Source organism: Chamaea fasciata, unplaced genomic scaffold, assembly GCF_029207755.1.
Source record: "Chamaea fasciata isolate MVZ Bird 193981 ecotype frontalis unplaced genomic scaffold, bChaFas1.0.hap1 SCAF_7, whole genome shotgun sequence".
Classification (NCBI taxonomy): Eukaryota; Metazoa; Chordata; class Aves; order Passeriformes; family Sylviidae; genus Chamaea; species Chamaea fasciata.
In genome coordinates this window covers 31,979,473-31,997,079 of record NW_027094092.1, presented here as the reverse complement: position 1 = coordinate 31,997,079, position 17,607 = coordinate 31,979,473, and the positions used below count along the sequence as shown (strand labels likewise).

The window sequence follows — 17,607 nt, the reverse complement described above, 5'->3', positions numbered from 1 at the left end:
AGAATGAGTCACAGAAGTAAAGGGCAGAAAAAGAAGGGAGAGAAATATCTAAAAATGGGAAATGGATGGCAAAAGAGAACACTAAATCAGAAAAGTGTGAAGCCAAATTGGGGACAGTTTTAAAATCTAAAAATAAAGCTTTCAAATAGATACAAATAGGAGTAGAATTAGTCTGATCCTCTATAGGGGATTTCTCTTTAAAATATTATTTGCAGTCAGACTGAAAGGGATTTATTTTAAATGCTGATCTTATTTTGTGAGGTGGAGCCTGAGAACCATGATTTATGTAAAGAGACTCCTATGTAATATTAAAGAGAATTATTTGAAGCTAGAGAAAAATACTCCAGCTCTGTTCTTCATCACATTGGCTGATTAATATTGACTTTCTAGCCTTTCATGTATTGCCTGATACCTGCTACTGCTTTTTCTAGCTTGTTATTATTCACTTGGCAGTAAGAGGAGAGAGCACTATTTCTTTTACCTGGGTGGTAGTTATGAGTTAGTAACAATCTTGCTTGGAAAGATCTAGTGATTCATCCAAAATGATGGAATGGGGTATCCTGATCCATCTGAAGGTGGCACAGAAAGGGCTTCTGAGTCTCTGTGGGTTTTGAGATGAAGTAGGACTTATTCGTGATGGTGCAGCAAAAGAAATGTTCTCAGAACTGTTTCTAAGAATAGTAGGATGACTTCTACAGCAATCTTGTGAGTAATTTGAGAGCAGCATCTATTCTGTGTTTCTGAATCCCATGAGATCATTTGAAACATAAATATATATAATTGTACAACAGCTTTTTTTTTTTCTTTAGGTTTGTTTTATGTTGTTGTTGTTTGGTTGGGGTTTTTTTTGCATCTGAGTTTTTTTCATTTAAAATAGCCTGAGTTGCATAATAAATTTTCTGTGGTCTAGAGTGTTTGAAGAATCTTGGTGTTATTTGGAAAGCAAGAGCATGTGCCAAATCTTATTTGGCCTCATATTTCTTTACCTTATCTGTGAGCTAATGATGAAAGTCTATGGAAATGTAAGTGGTAGATTTGAAAATGAAAGATCTGGGAGCTTCAGCAAGGCAGCTGAACCACAAGAGAATCATTCTCAGAAGATTCATTAAGATACTGGCAACATTTCTTCCATGTGTTTCGTTTAATAGAAGCAATCACTATACAGTAGCTAGCATATATGATCAGTGAAATATACTCATGGCCAACATAGGAATAGCACTGGTCTCACAGTTTGAGGTAATCCCAAAGCAAATGTCAGCCACTCACCAATCTTGAAAGCCATTGATTACAGCTCTAATGGAAAATCAAATAAAAGCATTGACACTGTTGAAGAAAGGAAAATGTGATGTGGAAAGATAAAAGGACAGACAAGACACCCTGATCTAGCTGAACCCAGCTGAATGCAGTTGAAATGTTCAGAAGATTAGTAGTGGCAAGAGGCAGCTCCTTGTGCATTCTCAAAGTCCTAAAGCTGTTGGTCCCAAGGTCAGACTACTTCAGGGCTCCCTTGTACCTAAATGATGAGATCTAGAGTGTTTCTTAGCAAATTATTGCAAAACCATATATTCCCAGTAACAGTGTCTTTCCTTTGGAGATCCCTTGCACCGCTGGGTTGGCAGATATCAAAGAGACTATTTCCTGTAATCAAGAAGAATATGATTTCTTTACATTTCATATATTTATGGCTGCCATAAGCTTATGTTTCTCAATAATACAATTTTACATTCTCACACCAGGCAGAAATTTGATCCCAAACCTTCTATAAGCTATACAAAGCACAGCAGAATTTCTAAAAGCAAAACTGTAAATGTATATGTAAATGCATATACATATTTCATATGCATATTTGGAATTTTGTAATATTTTTTAGATCAGTAGTAACAGTCAAGCACGGAAAATTCCTAACAATAAGACTCATATGGTATAGAACTTGAAAATATATACAGGAACAATAGGCCATAAACAAAGACTGCCTGAAAGTCCAAGTTAACTGCTACAGTCAATGTCATCTACCTAAATGCTAAAGTAATAAAAGCCAGAAAAAGCTTACTGCTACGTATTGTAATCAAGTTCTCCACCTCAAAATTCAGCAGCTGATTGTGAAAATTTCTAAGTACTAAGAAACTTAGTCCCAGATCAAGAAAAATTGCTTCCTTGATTCTTTCTATTATGTCTTTGTCCAATTTTATCTATTCCCGCACTTTTAAAAACTTTAACAAAAATCATTTATCCTATCAGATCATTAATACTGTGAAGTAAAATATTTCTGATGGTTTCAGGAGATCAGGGACAAAAAAAAGACAAATGTGCTGAATGACTGGTTTGCTTGATTCCTCCTCATTTCTGCAGATAAACTTACTTCCTTTATCTGTTTTGAGCAGTGGTAATAGGAGCGCTTCTCAGATGGTACTCTTATTTTAACAGAGGTAATTACTATGTTGATTTAGGAGGGCATATCAGCAAAGAGATGGTATCTCAAGACTTCTTTCATGGTAATCTAAAAGACAAGAGTCCAAAGAACATGCTCAAAGTGCATTTTTCACTGGATGGCCTTTGGCAGTGGACACAGGAGTCCGGGTCCTGAGCACAGCACATTTCTAGTCAAATGACTGAAAAAAATGTTATTTGCTTTTACATTAACATTTGCTTTTGCACACCAGGTGGATTTCTGTATAAAATATATGTCAGTCAGCTGCTTTCTCCATTGACTTCCAAGAAAGTTTCACTCTTTGATGGTCTCTTGAGGTTTAATTTTTTAATTTCCCAAAATGCTTTACCAATCCACTTTTAGAATGCCCACTCTTACTGTTCTAAATTGATGCATAGCCAGTCAAGCTATATAACAGTTCCCAGCAATCTCAGATATGCAGTATTTTCAGGTACACATTTTGTAGTAACAGTAGGAGAATAATGTGTGGTTTACATATTAGAGTGAAATCAAGAGATCTAGAATCAATTCATGCTCCTACCACAGGGACTCAGTACAACCTTGGGCTAATCATAGCAGAAAAAAATATACAACACATATCCTCGGGCCTCTGATGATCTAGATGCCTCACTCACAATCTAGTCTCCCAAGCCAATTCCAGGCAATGGACAGATAATAGCTGTATTTTTACAACTGTCTTTAAACAGGATTGTACTTCCACTCCTTATTGGATTATTCCCTACATGCTCATTCAATGGCCAGTGCAATGAAGCCCAGATTTTGAGAACCGTAGACACTCTGACACCAGCAGCATCAGAGCCTACCAAGCCTTTCAATGTCATGGAAGAAAAATAGCTGAAAATGTTTATTAATTCTGAAATGCTTAATTCTTCAACAACAACTGAGATGTAAGTTTTCAGAAACAGCTGGAGCATCCTCTTCTGAGGACAGGCTGAGAGAGTTGGGTCTGTTCATCCTCAAGAAGAGACAACTGAGAAGGGGCCTTATCTGAAGGGAGGGGGTCAAAAGAATGGAACCAGACTCTTCTCAGTGGTGCCAAGCAATAGGACAAGAGGCAATGGGCAGAAACTGATGCACAGGGAGTTCCACTTGAATATGAGTAAGAACTTCTTTACCAAGTGACCGATCACTGGAACAGGAGTCTCTCTCAGCAGAGATACTCAGTAACTGTCTGGACACAACCCTGTGCCATGTGCTCTAGGATGACATAGAGGTTGGACCAGATGACCCTCTGTGGTCTCTTCCAACCTAACCCATTGTGATTCATGCACGAGATACATGTTCATATACATGCATGAGTATGCGTGCATGGCTACATGCATGTGTGTGTGTATGAAAGACATTTTTTTTAAAAAAGGGTACTCCACAAGCATTTAGAAGATTGATTTAGCAATGGAGGAATTCAACCAAAAACCCAGAGCACATTTCCAGCCATGTGTTCTTCATTGTACTTGTCTGCATTTCCATCTAGAATGAATAACTGGAAACACTCTGTCAGTACACCAGATCACAAGAGGAGCAGGATGCTTCTTAACTACCACACATTTCGTTAAGGAGAAAAGGCTGTTTGCTGTAGTGTAAGTCAGAGCAGGCTGAAGAGAAGCAATTCTGTCTCTTCCTCCCACACACAGACAATTTACACCTGCACAATTCAGCTGTGCTGAAGCATTTTAATCAATCTCAGAAAATCAAGAATAGGGTTTAAAATTCCCTTCTCAGGAAATATCAGAGATGTAGGAATGTCATATCATGTATGTTGCAGCTGGTGTGTACGATGGAAAGAATTAAAAATAGTTTCTAAAACCTTACTAATTTTTTTCATATATTTGTGAATTGGATTTAGTCATTAAATTAACTGAACACTGTTCTTTGTACAGCAAATACATGTACTTTGTTATTTACAGTGGGAGATTTTTTTTTTTATCCTTGCAGAATGTGGAGGCTAAGAGGAAATATGTAAAGCATTACTATTATCCATGATTCATTGACAACAGGGCAGTTTTTGTCCACACTTCTACAGAAATGGTGTTTCTTACAATAGTGCCAACTAAGAAAAAGAGCCCCTTTTTACTAAGCACTATGGAAACAGAATAATCTTAAAACAAGCCCTACCTCAAACAGTTTACAACCTAAGGAATGAGAGAAAGCAGATAGGGGTTGTTACTCTTTATGTCTTGCCTTGTATAATGAAACTGTAAAGAATTATATAAATTGTTGCAAGTTCTGATGTGGCTTTGTGATTTGCAGATTAAACTGAAACTAAGTATGGTTTCTGCCTTACGGGTCCAAGACACATTTGAATTTCTGGATCTGAATGAACCTGACAACCTTCTTTCTCACAAAGGCTTTTAGTTTTACTTCCACAGTTTTTAAATCAAACTTGGATGAAAGGGGAGACCTGCTGAAGGTTTTCTGATGCCTTCGAATCAGAATTCTAAATCAGATGAGGCATCAAAATCAGATCACACTTCTTTATACTTAACCTGAATATTAATACTGTTTATTTGCCTTTAATTGTTCTGAAGTTGTTAAAATGCTCTCATATAAACTAGTGAACTGCCTGCAAAGGTTAGCAGACTGAGGTAGCAGGAGGAAATTTGATAGACAAAAATAGCTTTAAGGCCTTGAATGATAATTCTAACATCTGGGAAAACAAACAAACAAAACCCAAAAAAAACCAAAACAAAACAAAACAAAAAAAAACACCCCCACAAAAAACCCAAACAAAACCACAAAAAAACCCCACCCCAGTTATCCTGTCTCTAGTTCTTCTGTTTACAAAATGCCTCTTCAAATCTCATTTAAAATATATGTAGGAGGAGTGGCCTCCATGCTACCTTACAAAGTGCAGATGTTTCTCATCAATTGTTGAAAGGAAATCATCAAGCTGCAAAAAGGCAGCAAGTAGAGTTCCTAAAGCACTGCTCTTGGATTAGTCCTATTTGCATCTGGATGGATGTAGATGTCACTGAAAACAGCTGTGGTTATGAGATGGACTGACAAAGCAAAATAATGGCAACAAAGGGAGATATCGCACCAGAAAAACTGTGTAACTTTGAGGACTGGAGTAGCAGAAATGAAATTCAAATGAACACTAAAATCAAGCATTTTGAAACTAAGAACAGAAGTTTTGCTGTAAAATGCAAGCTTTTCAGCTAGAGGACATTCAGGAGCAGAAGGACATGTAAACCTCTACTGGATACAAAACTGTTTGAGATACCAATCTGCTATAACCAAAGAAAAAGAGAAATACTCATAGGCTGTATCAGGGATAAGGAAAGATTAATACCATTAGTGCAGAACCCTGGAAATAACTCATATGAACTGTTCTGTACAATCACTATGTTTCATGTTCAATAAGTACTAATTCAAGCAAAAGTAGTTGCAGAGATGGGCTATTTAACTGGTCTTGGAAATGGAGAACCAGGCATATGAGAAGAAAGTGGAAGACTGTGGTCTGGTTCATCTAGAGTATGGAGACTGATGTCATGATGGACTAAAAAGATCAAGGGAGGAAACAACTATTTAAGGTAGCAGACAGTGTTGTCATAAGAACACATGGGTATAATCCGAATAGACTGAATGAACAGATTTAGGCTGGGTATTAAGATGTTTTCTCTTAATTAGGGAATGAAGAGAGACACCAGCTTTCCCCAAAGTATGGAGGAGAAACACATTGGGTTGTTCTAACACAGCAGTTTGCTCTAACCCTGACAGGTCAGTACAACAGAGAAATTATCTAACATAGGTGCTCATGACAGCAGAGCCATGTAAGTTAACTTAATGGCTTTTTGTCCTTATTACTTTATAGAATTCTTTCAGCTGTCTATGCAAAACTTCATTTTTGAATTGATGTTTCAGCAGAGTAACTGAACCCTTTATTCCTTTATGTATATACCCAAACCCACTGAACAAATCAAATATGGGTTTAAATACTGGAAGTTAACAATTTTTTTTCCCAAATGATTTATGAGTTCCATGCTGTCCTGTGTAAGGATGGGGACTCAGCCAACCAAAAAGGTTGTGATATTACTTTAAATACAGTGTTTTCTAGTGTTTCCCGAAAGCCAACAGTTTCAATTCCTTCCTACTTGGTATGTTTACCATCCATTGTATAAAATGTTACTACAAAAAGAAATTTGTTCATTTTATTGTTTAAACCCTGGAAATATCAAATATTCCTAGAGAGCTGGTGAGCAGGCATTTTACTGATATGCCCATGACTGAAATAGACTGAAAAGAACTAATAAATTTTTTGGGCACATTTGTCCCTAAACTTGTATGTCTGTGATCTGTCCACTAACAGGTACTGCCTTAACAGTTGACAGACAGCTTCAACATCTTTTCCATTTGTAGCTGACTGTGATGTCTCAAAAGAATTTATTTCACCATTGATAACTAAATTATTCTTGAGAAAGTGGAGAGAACAATGCAAAAGTATTTATTGAGTCCAGTCTTTTTTCAGAAGGATTAAGTGTGTCTTTATAACTCAGCTCTCTCTGAGATCCGAGACTACCTTTTCATGGTTCACAAGTTGTTGTTGTAATCAACTTGGCTGCAGGCCCAAAGCAAGCTGTGTGACTCAGTGACAGTTGCAATCAGTGCAACCAGGAAAAAGACAAAGAGCCAATACATTTGGAATCCACAGCAATGGACGAAAATGTTTGGAGAGCTTTTCAGGAAGTCTATTGGTTGGAGAGTTTCAGATTAAACTCATGTTTAAAATATTAAAGATCATTATCAAGGAACATATATCTAAAAGGCAGCATCTAATGCTGCCTTTTTTTTTTCTTTCTTAATTTAAAGAATATTATGTTTCAAGTAGATACAGTTTTGTTAATGCCCCACAATAAAATGTTTCACTGTTGCTGTGCACTACAAGACTATTGTTTAGGAAATGCTTAGACATCTTTTAATACAGGCTGCAAGTTACACTATCCTAAAGCTGCAAAGAGGTCAAGAATGTCATTAACTGTACACATGAGCTTAACTCCTAGAAACACCACTGAGATTTAAATATGGCCTAGACATAAAATTAGTTGATTTTACTATGACCATGTATCATCCCAGAGCCCCATATACCTTCTTGAAAAAATAACACATTTCCCATTTGCAATTTGCAGATTGCTTTGAAATCAAAAATGTTACTTCATTAGAAGGTATCTAAAATTTTTGTTCTTATAAATAATAAGGTCCCTTGGTAAAAATTTATGGTGTAAATTCTTTCACAAGCATTTTGGTAACATTTGTGTGATCTGGTTGTGAGAGGAATCAGGAATCCATGCTAACACTGTAGGGAGAAGTTGAATCTAGGGTGAGATACAGACGATGCTAAATAGTTACACCTGTTCTGCACTTTCGGCAAGGAGAGGAAAAATGCACAAGGATATGAGAACGAGTTAAAGATATCCTCAATAGCTCCAACTTATGTAATAGTACTCCCACTTTCTCTGCTAGCAATTCATTGCTTCTTCATGAAGAGAAATGTACTTAAAAGTCACCCACAATCACACATATGAATACAGTCCCACTCTCACATTTGTACAGCAATTCCTATAATATTACCTTGTATCAAGAAGCCTAAAAATGAACTTTTAAGGAAGAGCATACAATACACATTTTAAATAGCCCTGGGAACTCAGCAGATACATCAGTGAGAACTGTGACATGACCCCCTGTCACAAAGAGCCTTTGGTTATATAAAAAATTGCCAGATTGGCTCAGATTAGTTGTCCATCGAGTCTTGAATCCTGTTTTTGAAGGTGACAAGTACCAGATGCTTCAGAGGCAGGTGCAAGAAACCCCCATACTGAACACTTATGTAATAGAGAGGGTTCTTCCTAAAATCAGGCAGTTGGTGGGTGGCTTGTGCTTCACAGCAGGAGAGTTTATAATGCCGTGAAATGTTTATCTTCGTTATGTAACCATTGATGTGATTACCCATCTATAGTCAGCTTGGGCAAAAAGTGCCACAGGGCTTTTAATAAACACTGCTAATCAAGCCCTTGTTTTATTTCTCAGCTGAGAGACACCAGAGCAATTGAGGATCTGAGAGACCCTAGAGTATTATACCAATTTGCCAGAACTGATCATCTTTTACAATGTAGAAAGTACTCTTAAGTAGGGTTTGTTTGGCCATCTAAAAGGTGAGTGTCTGGTCTAAGCTAGCCACTAAACCAGAAACACATCCCAGCGCTGATAACTAGAAGCAGTGAATTTTTAGAGTGATGAGCTTGAATTGGGAAGTAAGCAATAGGACTTTTTCCTTCAAGTCTTTCTTGGGGGAAAAAACCCAAACAAACTCTTAGGCAAATTGAATTAAAAATAGCCCAGATCTGAAGCAGACTACAATTATAAGATAATATTCATAATCTTCACTACTGTAGATGAAACACAAAGGTTTTTTTCTAAAAGAAAAGGATGGATTTGCTCCATAGTAAAGACATAAGAATGGAAACTTGCAGTAATAAATTAGGAATGGAAACATGCAGTATAAGTTCCAAAAAACCTTATCTGGATGCTTGTTTTTTAAATAAGTTTATATTGGTGTTTTAGGTTTTTGTTATACTTCTCCAAGTTAAAGCTTTTCTCCAAGAGGCAGCATGCATGTGATAATAACGATATAATGATTAAATTGAATTTGTTTAAAGGTACAATCATGTCATTAGGTAATTTAGCACAACTATGTATGACTTCTAGAAATGATGGCACATACACAGTAGTCATCACATTGGTTTGCAGCACAAGACCATTTGTAGGAAAAAACCAAGTACAGTGCAGAAATTCTCTGAGTTTAACATTCTTTTAAATTAAATTATTTTGATGAAACAGCAAAACTTAGCATGTGGAAGAAGATATTGGAGTAACCGGACACCTGAAGTGAAAGACGGCAAGTTCCCTCTTTGCTGTCCTGTTACTGTGCAGTCTATTTTCTAAAGCAAGGACTACGTGCAACATTCACTTGCACTTGAGTTAACACTCCATTCAGACCTTCCTTATCCATTTCTGATTTCTTTCTGCTTCTATCGGACCAGAAAGGCTTGAGAGAATTATGTATCTGTTTGCCTATCTGAGGCACCCTTAAAAATAGAGTGGTTATTTCCATTCTCATTTCTAGAAATGAGGGAAATCAGGGTGGAATAAGAATTATCCTCCCATGGAAGTCAAGTGATGTAGGAACTTACTTCCTCATGACTGAACATATTAAACAGTTGTGTAAATGCTCCTTGCTCGTTTTACTGAAAAAGAAAAGGGTCTGCTTAAACTCCCTGCAGTGGTAAATTGAAACTTACCCATCTGTGCCCTGAAATGCATTAAAAGTCTGCATAAAACTGACCACAGCATCTCAGCTGAAATCTCTTCAGCAACATTGGAAGCTCTTGTTCCATCACACCATACCCTGGAAATATTTTAAATGAATTGCCAAAGACTGCACAAAACAGGGATGCAGGGCTGGGAGGAGAACCAGAACTGCTGAAGGGGCACTGTATTCAGCACATTAGGCCACAGTTTGCCCTAGACAGCGCATTTCTGCATATGGTACAGAAATGTGTCTCCTGTTTCTATTTCATATGGGCTGAAATGACTGCAATGAATCTGTCCCCAGTTGCTGGCCAGCAGGTACCACTGTAATTTCTGAATATATTTGGGGCTTTCCCTTTGGAGGATCCTGAGAACTGATTTTCTAGATGACTATTGATCATAACAAGTCCAAAAAGTAAATGAAAAATAATAAACATATGAAAGCTTATTTTAAATTAAGAACAATATTCTAATTAAGATTTTTTGCATGTTCTTCACAGAATAATTACTTCTTAGCACAACCACTTGTGAACAAATGAGATTGCAGCTTTTTTTCAGTGCACTTAAACAGTGTTTTCTTCCTTGGATTTATCCAAATTTTGTACCAAGCCACACTTTAGGCTGGCACAACTCACCACTGCCTCCATAAAAAGCAGTTTTGCACTGTCACCATCCTCTTGCCCCCCTCTCTGTTTTATCCATTCTTGGGCGAGTGTGAGTGTTTATCTAGTCACATGGTTAGCTGGAAATTCTGAAAGACTACTCAGGATGTTTTTCCCACACTAGTTTCAATCTAAATGAACATCCCAGTGAAGTACATTGCCCAACACACAGATATTTGGGCCACCTAAGATGCCAGATAGGGAAGGGAACAGAGTAGGAGGAATGTGACGTTGTTTCAGTAGCAGTGCTGTCCTAACTGGCCTTACCTTAAAGCATGTAAGATATCACCAAAATCAAACATGTACTAATCCCAAAGCACCCTGTAAGCATGCTCAAACAGGATAGAATAAACATCCTGAACAACGGATCACCACTACAACTGCTGTGCACATCAATCACATCTGCCACATCAACATCACAAGATGTGTTCCCCATCCTCCCACCTGGGTGTCTATCTTTCCAACACACAGCAGTAATTTCTATCCAAACAGTTCTGGGTTATTGGAAATCATTAACTGGAATAATTTGATATTCTGATGAATTAGATCCATCTCAAGTACATTAGAATTGATAAGGATTTGACTCTAACATTGTTTTGTATCTTGCTGGAGAGAACATTTTCTGAGCCAGTAGCATCAAGTAGAACAAATAATTTTTTATCCCGTGTGCAGTAATAGGATTCCTGCTTAGAACTTAACAAAATCTGACTTTGCTGATATACTAATATAGATTTAATCAGCTTGGTTTAGCTAAATCCTTATTAAGATGTGTGTAGTGACCACCCAGTGTTTTAACTCACACTAGGATTGTGAATGAAAGCTACTGCAGAAGAAATTCCCAAATGACCTCTAATAATCTTCCTCAAAATAGCAGAACATCCATCCAACCTTCATTTTTTGTAAATGTGTCATTAGCATGCGGATACAAACATAACCATCATGGTGTTTCGTGGAGGCAGAGTTCAAAACTTTCATATTTAGGACTTAGAGCTAAGAATTGGTCACTTAAGTTCTGCAATGACTGACTAATCTGGATTGCATTACTTAACTTCCACTGATCCTATTATGGATTTTAAGATGTGAATGCCATGCAAATCAGAATTATGCAACCTAACTCCCATAATACATCTATATATAATTCTTCTGCCACAGACTCAGAGTCCTGCTACACTCCATGGCCACTCTTGACCACCTCTTTCATCAGATTGGATTTGTGGATTGAGATAAGGTCCAGCAGAGAGATCACTCACCAAATACCATCGTGGTCAAAACATGTACAAACGTGTAAAAAACGTATATATTTGGCCCAGTCTTCTTATTCACCATTCCTTGAAATAGTTCCACATACCTTTCATTATGTTTCCTCTCCCCAGTGCAGTTGCAGAGGGGAGTGACAGGGATGCTCTGGTGGGTGCCCAGTGTCCAGCCATACTACACTTACACAGATTTCTTCTTGTATGTTATATGGCTTCCTAATAACATACATTACCTTCATTTTGCTTTAGGAGTAACGGTTGCCTCCCCAGTTCTCATTTTAAAAGTTCCACAGCTACCAAAATGTTACAGCAGAGCAATGGCATTGACATATAGTTTTCGTAAAATGCAGCTTGAGAGGCATTTGATATAGCAAAACATCAAATGCAATGTAAAAAAATAATGATTTTTAACTTCACTTGCCCTATTGCATACTGAGCATCTCTTGTCTCTAGCTGAAGAGTCACCTCTGCACTCACACCAAAAAGTGAGTACATTTCAGCAGCTCTAGTGAATAGAGTAACAGAAGCTTTCCTTTTTAGAGGTAACTTTTCCAATCATAGAGAAGGTGGCCAGATTTCAACTCAGAACACTTAAATTGTCCAGATTCTAACAACAGAAAGCAAAGATGCACAGAATTTACAAGGACAAGGCCCCAAAACATGTGGTGGCAGGGACAGAAAGTAGTAAGTTGTCTGAGGTGTCTGAATAGTGACACATATGCCTAACTTGCTTCTGCCTTCTTTGCACAGGCAGGACTCACACATACTACTGAAATAAACCATTTGCATTGAAAACATCTGTTCACTTAACTCTGCTCAAAAGAACCAAACATAGAAAGCCCTGAATCCAACTGCTGCTCAGCAAAATAATACCAGTACTCAAGGACTGTGTTCTTCAACCTTTCTAACCTGGACAGAGGAACACAAACAGAATTTCAGAATCGGGACACAAATCAGAGCAGATTTTCTGTCCTCTTTAGGATATTCAGGTAAAGGGAGAGAAACTGCTTGCAAGATCTCTTGCAAGATGCTCTTCACATACTGCTGCATGGAGACTGCTTGCAGAAGTCAAAAGACCTACCACAGGTGAAGAAGCAGTGGGTCCTTCTCCTCTTACTACCTCCACACAGAAAAACAGAAGCCCAGGATGAGTCTCACATTTTTCAGCTGACAACTGAATACACATTTTATTCTTAATACAAACACTCATGAAAACCTTAAGGAGACTGAAATGATTTGAAATTATTTGTGGTATATTAAAAACCAGTTAATTTTATTGAATTGCCACCATGAAAATAATTTTTACATTAAATATATTTAAGAAATTATAATAAAAACCACACACCTGAATTAATGATCTTGTCAGCATTGTGTCTCATTCATCAGATGCAGTGAATAGAACTATACCACCATCTGACAAACTGAACCTTCTTGAGCATTCTTGTACAGAATAATGTTAATTGAATTACCTTAATCAAAACAACAACTTACAGAATGTTAAGTATTCCAACTTTAAAGCCAAAACAAAATGGGAAATAAATTAGCAGGAAGTCACATTATCTTGCCAGTCACAAGACAGGAAGTTCTCTGAAAGGATTCTTACTGCTAAGTAGAATATTATATTGTGCCCACAGCTGAGCTTTAAACACTTTTCATGTGAATTGTAAAATTATATAAAATTTGGTTTGTAATGTATGTCATGAATAACTGTTCCATTTTTGAATGTACTCTTCCGAAAAAAAAAAAAAAAATTACAAAACAATTGGAACATTTCCCCCAAAGCCTCCTAGATAAAGAAGCAAATTTTAATACTGCAGGTTTGAGATATGTGCTGCTGGAAACATGTTAATGTCTTTATCAGAGAAAGTATGATAGCAGTTTACTGTAATTGTACCATTAAGTTTATGGTAGAACCCTTTTATAGAAACATGGAATTTCAATCCATAGGAATATTGCAACATAAACTATCTAGAAATGAAACATGCCTTTCTTTGCCTTCTAGGTAAGATAAAAATAGATTTTGTTTAAAATGCTCTAAGTAACCACTCCACAAAATAAAAATCTGACTAAACCTGTGTATGCTTAGTGAAAAGGAACAATTTCCTTAACAAATACACTTCAGAAATGCAATACTGCCCTGCTTCTGGGCGTTCCATCAAATGATGCAAGTTTATAGCCTGGCCTTCAGTGATGTGAGAGACTCCAGACTCCCTTGAAATGGTAAAAACTCCTTCTCCTGATTTCCCATGTTCCTGTCTCCCTTCCTTGGGAAAAAGTCAGTCAGCAGTAGTGTGTGAATCAGAAACATTATTATTGCCAGGGGAGCTTGCCCCATCGTTTTCAAACAGAGAGCAGGTCATTGCCACTCCTATAGTACCACCAGAGTTGGGGAAAAAAATCTCACAGTTCCAGGAAAAAATGAAATGGGATTACAATTGACAGAGAAGGTTCTTAGAGAGCAGCTGTGATAAAGTGAGGAAGAACACAGGAAGCCTGGGATAATGGAATGTGCATTGGGAAAGTGATGTTTTACAGCAGCAGCACCACTATGTTTTGGGTTCTCCGTGAAGTTTAGACAATGAAATATATCAGTTGGCAAGTGTGCATCCCAAGACAAGGACAAAGGAAGAAACAAAAATCCAACCGACAGACAAAACTACAGTACAAGCTTTTATTATAACTTAATTTACTCGATGGTCTGACTCGTGATTTTTGAGTCCTCCAGGTCTGCAGCTCTGCTCCACTTTTTCATCAGATCAAAAAACACATTTACCATGTAAGTTCCTGAAAAGGGATTTGGTTGCTGCTGCTGCTTCTTGATTTCACTGTTTTAAGTCAACTACAAATGCTTCCATTTCAGCGTGAGTTTAGGAAAAGGGACAACTCGAGCTTCCACAAACTCTCTCGTGCCGTCACTCCCTTAGAACGGCAGTTAGGGAGTCACGGAAACAATCTCACGAAGGGCCCCCTTTCCCACGTCTCCGTTGAGCACGCTGGTACAGCCCGCCCGGCACCGCTGGAAGCAGCGCAGCCCGGGCTGCCGTCACCGCTGTCCCCGGCCCGCCGCTGCAGCCGCTCCACGCCGCGTCCCAGCGGGACCCGAGGGCTGAGGGCGGGCGCTCCGGGAGGAGCCGTCCGGAGCACGTATCGGGCAGGGGGTCCCGCTTCACCGAGCCCCCCGCGCTCCCCAGAGACGTCTGCACTTTCGCAGCTACACTCACTCCGTCTTTAAAAAGTAGCAGAAGAGGGGGAGCTCAGCCCGCGGGCGGAGACTCCAGCGCTCAGCCGCGCTTGCCCCGAGCCCCCAGCCGCTGCAGGCGCCCGAGCCGGGCACTTCGCCACCGGCGGCCCGTCTCCTCCCCCCGGTCCCGGGGCGCGGCCCCGCTTCGAGCGGAGACCGCCGGGCGCGCCGGGGCCCGGGAGCGGCGCCCCGCGCGCTCGGTGCAGGAAGGAGCGCGGCAGCGGGCAGCCCGCGTATCCCTCCGCGGCGCCGTGCGTGCGTGTGCGGCGGCGGCGGCGGCTCCCCGGGAAGCGCGTGAGGCAGCGCCAGGGGGAGGGAACTACTTTCAGGAAACTCGAGTGTCGGGCAGCTCCGGGCGCCGCGGGGAGGGCGGCGGCGCGAGCCCGTCTGGTGGCGGGCGCGGGTCAAGGGGATTACTTTCCTCCCCTCGCTCTTCCCTCCTCTCCCGCCTCCCTTTCCCCCGTGGTTATTTTGGATCAAGCTGTGGCGGCGGAAGAAGCCTGAAGTCAACGCTTCCGCCCAGTTTTCCTGTGAGGAGGAGGCGGGGGCGGCCGCGAGGAGCCGAGGCGGCGGCAGCGGCCGCTAATGGAGTTGCTGCCGGGGAGGAAGCGCCGCCGCTGAACTTCCCCGCGGGCTTTCTCTCTCCTCTCCCCCTCATCCTGCAGCCGAGGGCTCCTCTCTCGCCCTGGCAGCTCTACTCCCCCTCCCTCCCCGCGCCTCTCCTCACACAAACAGCCGTGACGCATCCTCGCTCTCCGCCGTCCCCCCCCCCCCCCCCCCTTCCCACCCCCAGGCTGGTTTAAAACGCCTCCCTCCCCCCGTCGCCAGCCTTCTCCTAGGGGCCGGCGCGTCCTCCCTCCGCAGTGCTCGGCGTTGCTTTGGAGGGGGTGGGAGATCCTTGCCGAGCCTCTCTGCCCGCCTTTTCCCCTTCCCTCCCCGCCTGCCCCGGCCTGTGGCGGCTCCGGTGTCTGGAGGAATTTCTGCCGCCGCCTGCCCCGGCTGTGCGCGGGAGGCGGGCGGGCAGGGAGGGAGGCGGCCGAGCAGCAGCAGCAGCAGGAGGAGGAGGAGAAGGAGGAGGAGGAGGGCAGCAGCGAAGGCGGCTGCAGCGGGAGATGAGCTGCAGCGGGAGGACGGTGCGGTGCAGCTTTTTGCGGCGGGGAGCCCTCCCTTGTCTCCACAACTCTGTCCCCCTCTAACTGGGAGCAGCTCAGTAGCAGAAGATCCTTGGTTTTTGCTTCTGTTTCCACCACTACCTTCACCATCACCACCATCATCATCGTCTCCAAAGACAGGGGAAATACGCTGCACCGCCGGACAACAGGATTTCGGGTTTCCAGGATAAAGACCGCTCTCCTACTCCTTCCCCCCCCGCTCCCTTACTCACCGCACGGCCCGTGCCCTGGCCGGGGGCGGCAGACCGGGGAGGGGTAACAATGGTGAAGTTTCTGGTGAGTTCTGGCTGCGCCCTGGCTGCGTCGGTGCTGCTCCGTGTGCCTGTCGGATCGTGGTGAGGAGAAAATGAGCGAAGAGACGGCGACTTCTAACGAGTAAGTGGCTGTGCTCCCCCTCCCCTCCTCCCTGGGATCGGAATGGGCATGGGGCTCGACGCGTCCCTTCGGCTCCGCGCCCCGCGGGGCCTTTGCCCGCGCACGTACGTGTGCTGTCCTCCCCCTGCGCGGACTGCGCATTTCTGCTCGCGTACATGGAAGCCCAGAAGCTCCCTCTTTGTGAAGGAGCTTGGTTTGGAAGGGCTACGAGCCGCCGGCCAGAAAAGCTTGGTTTAGTTAAAGCCGGGTAGAAAACGGTGCAGGTAACGATGGTGTCTTGGAGGGGGAGGATGGGTCTGAAATGCCCAGAGAGGTGTCGGCACGTACTACCTCTGATAATATCCTATTACTTGTAGATATTTCACATGGAAACTAGTGTGTGGGAGCTTCATCCTGCAGGAAACTGCTCCTGAATTTTAATTGGATGAGTCAGTCAGTGTAAATACAGCTTAAACCTACCCTAAAGCCTTTTTTTTCCCCTTTCCTTTTTCTTTTTTTCTTTTTCCTTTTAATGAGCACTTGGAACTTTTTCCCCCTTCCCTTCCCCCTCCCCACCCCCCAGAGAGGAAAGGGATAGTTCAAGGATCTCTTAATATTTTTACCGTGACTGACTGGTTTGGAGAAAATCCAGAGGAGATTGTGTGTGTGCGGCTGTATTCCCTGCATGTAATCAGTCTTTGAAATACACTCGGGTCGGAGGCGATAAATGTTTATCAGAAAACATCCGAGTTCTTTACGGCGTTGAAAAAGGAATATAAAGTATTTTGAAACTTTTCTTGTGATCGGGAAGTTTAAAGTTGATTGCTGCGGTCTCCGAGCCGTAGCGTTCCGATTTGCGATGTCGGTGTTTGCTCGGGCTGATTTTATGAATGATGCGGTGACGGCCGCGGCCATGGCGGTGGGGAGGGAGCGCTGCGCCCATTGTATCTGTAGGTAGCGGGGAGCGGCCGAGCTGACAGGCAGGGTGCGGAAGGGGCTCCTCCGGCAGGAAAGATGGATTTCCCATTTCACTGCCTTCTTCCGAGCAAAGCCTGCGCACCTTCCCGTGCGCTCCCGAACGCGGCGTTCGGGTCCCCGGGGAGCGGCGCGGGCCGGGCCCCGCGGGGAGCGGAGCCGGCGGGACGCGGGGCCGGGGCGCTGCCGCCCGCGG

The 17,607-nt window shown here is 41.9% G+C and overlaps 1 protein-coding gene across 1 annotated transcript in view; it reads left to right on the top strand.

Annotated features, from left to right (window-relative positions):
• The first annotated feature begins 15,744 nt into the window (after positions 1–15,744).
• The window catches only part of SPRED1 (sprouty related EVH1 domain containing 1), a 58,763-nt gene continuing 56,900 nt past the window's right edge, over positions 15,745–17,607 (top strand). The window contains exon 1 of the mRNA XM_066188327.1: positions 15,745–16,457. Coding sequence (XP_066044424.1) covers positions 16,429–16,457 — 29 coding nt within the window. The 5' untranslated portion in view covers positions 15,745–16,428. The remainder of the gene's footprint in view (positions 16,458–17,607) is intronic.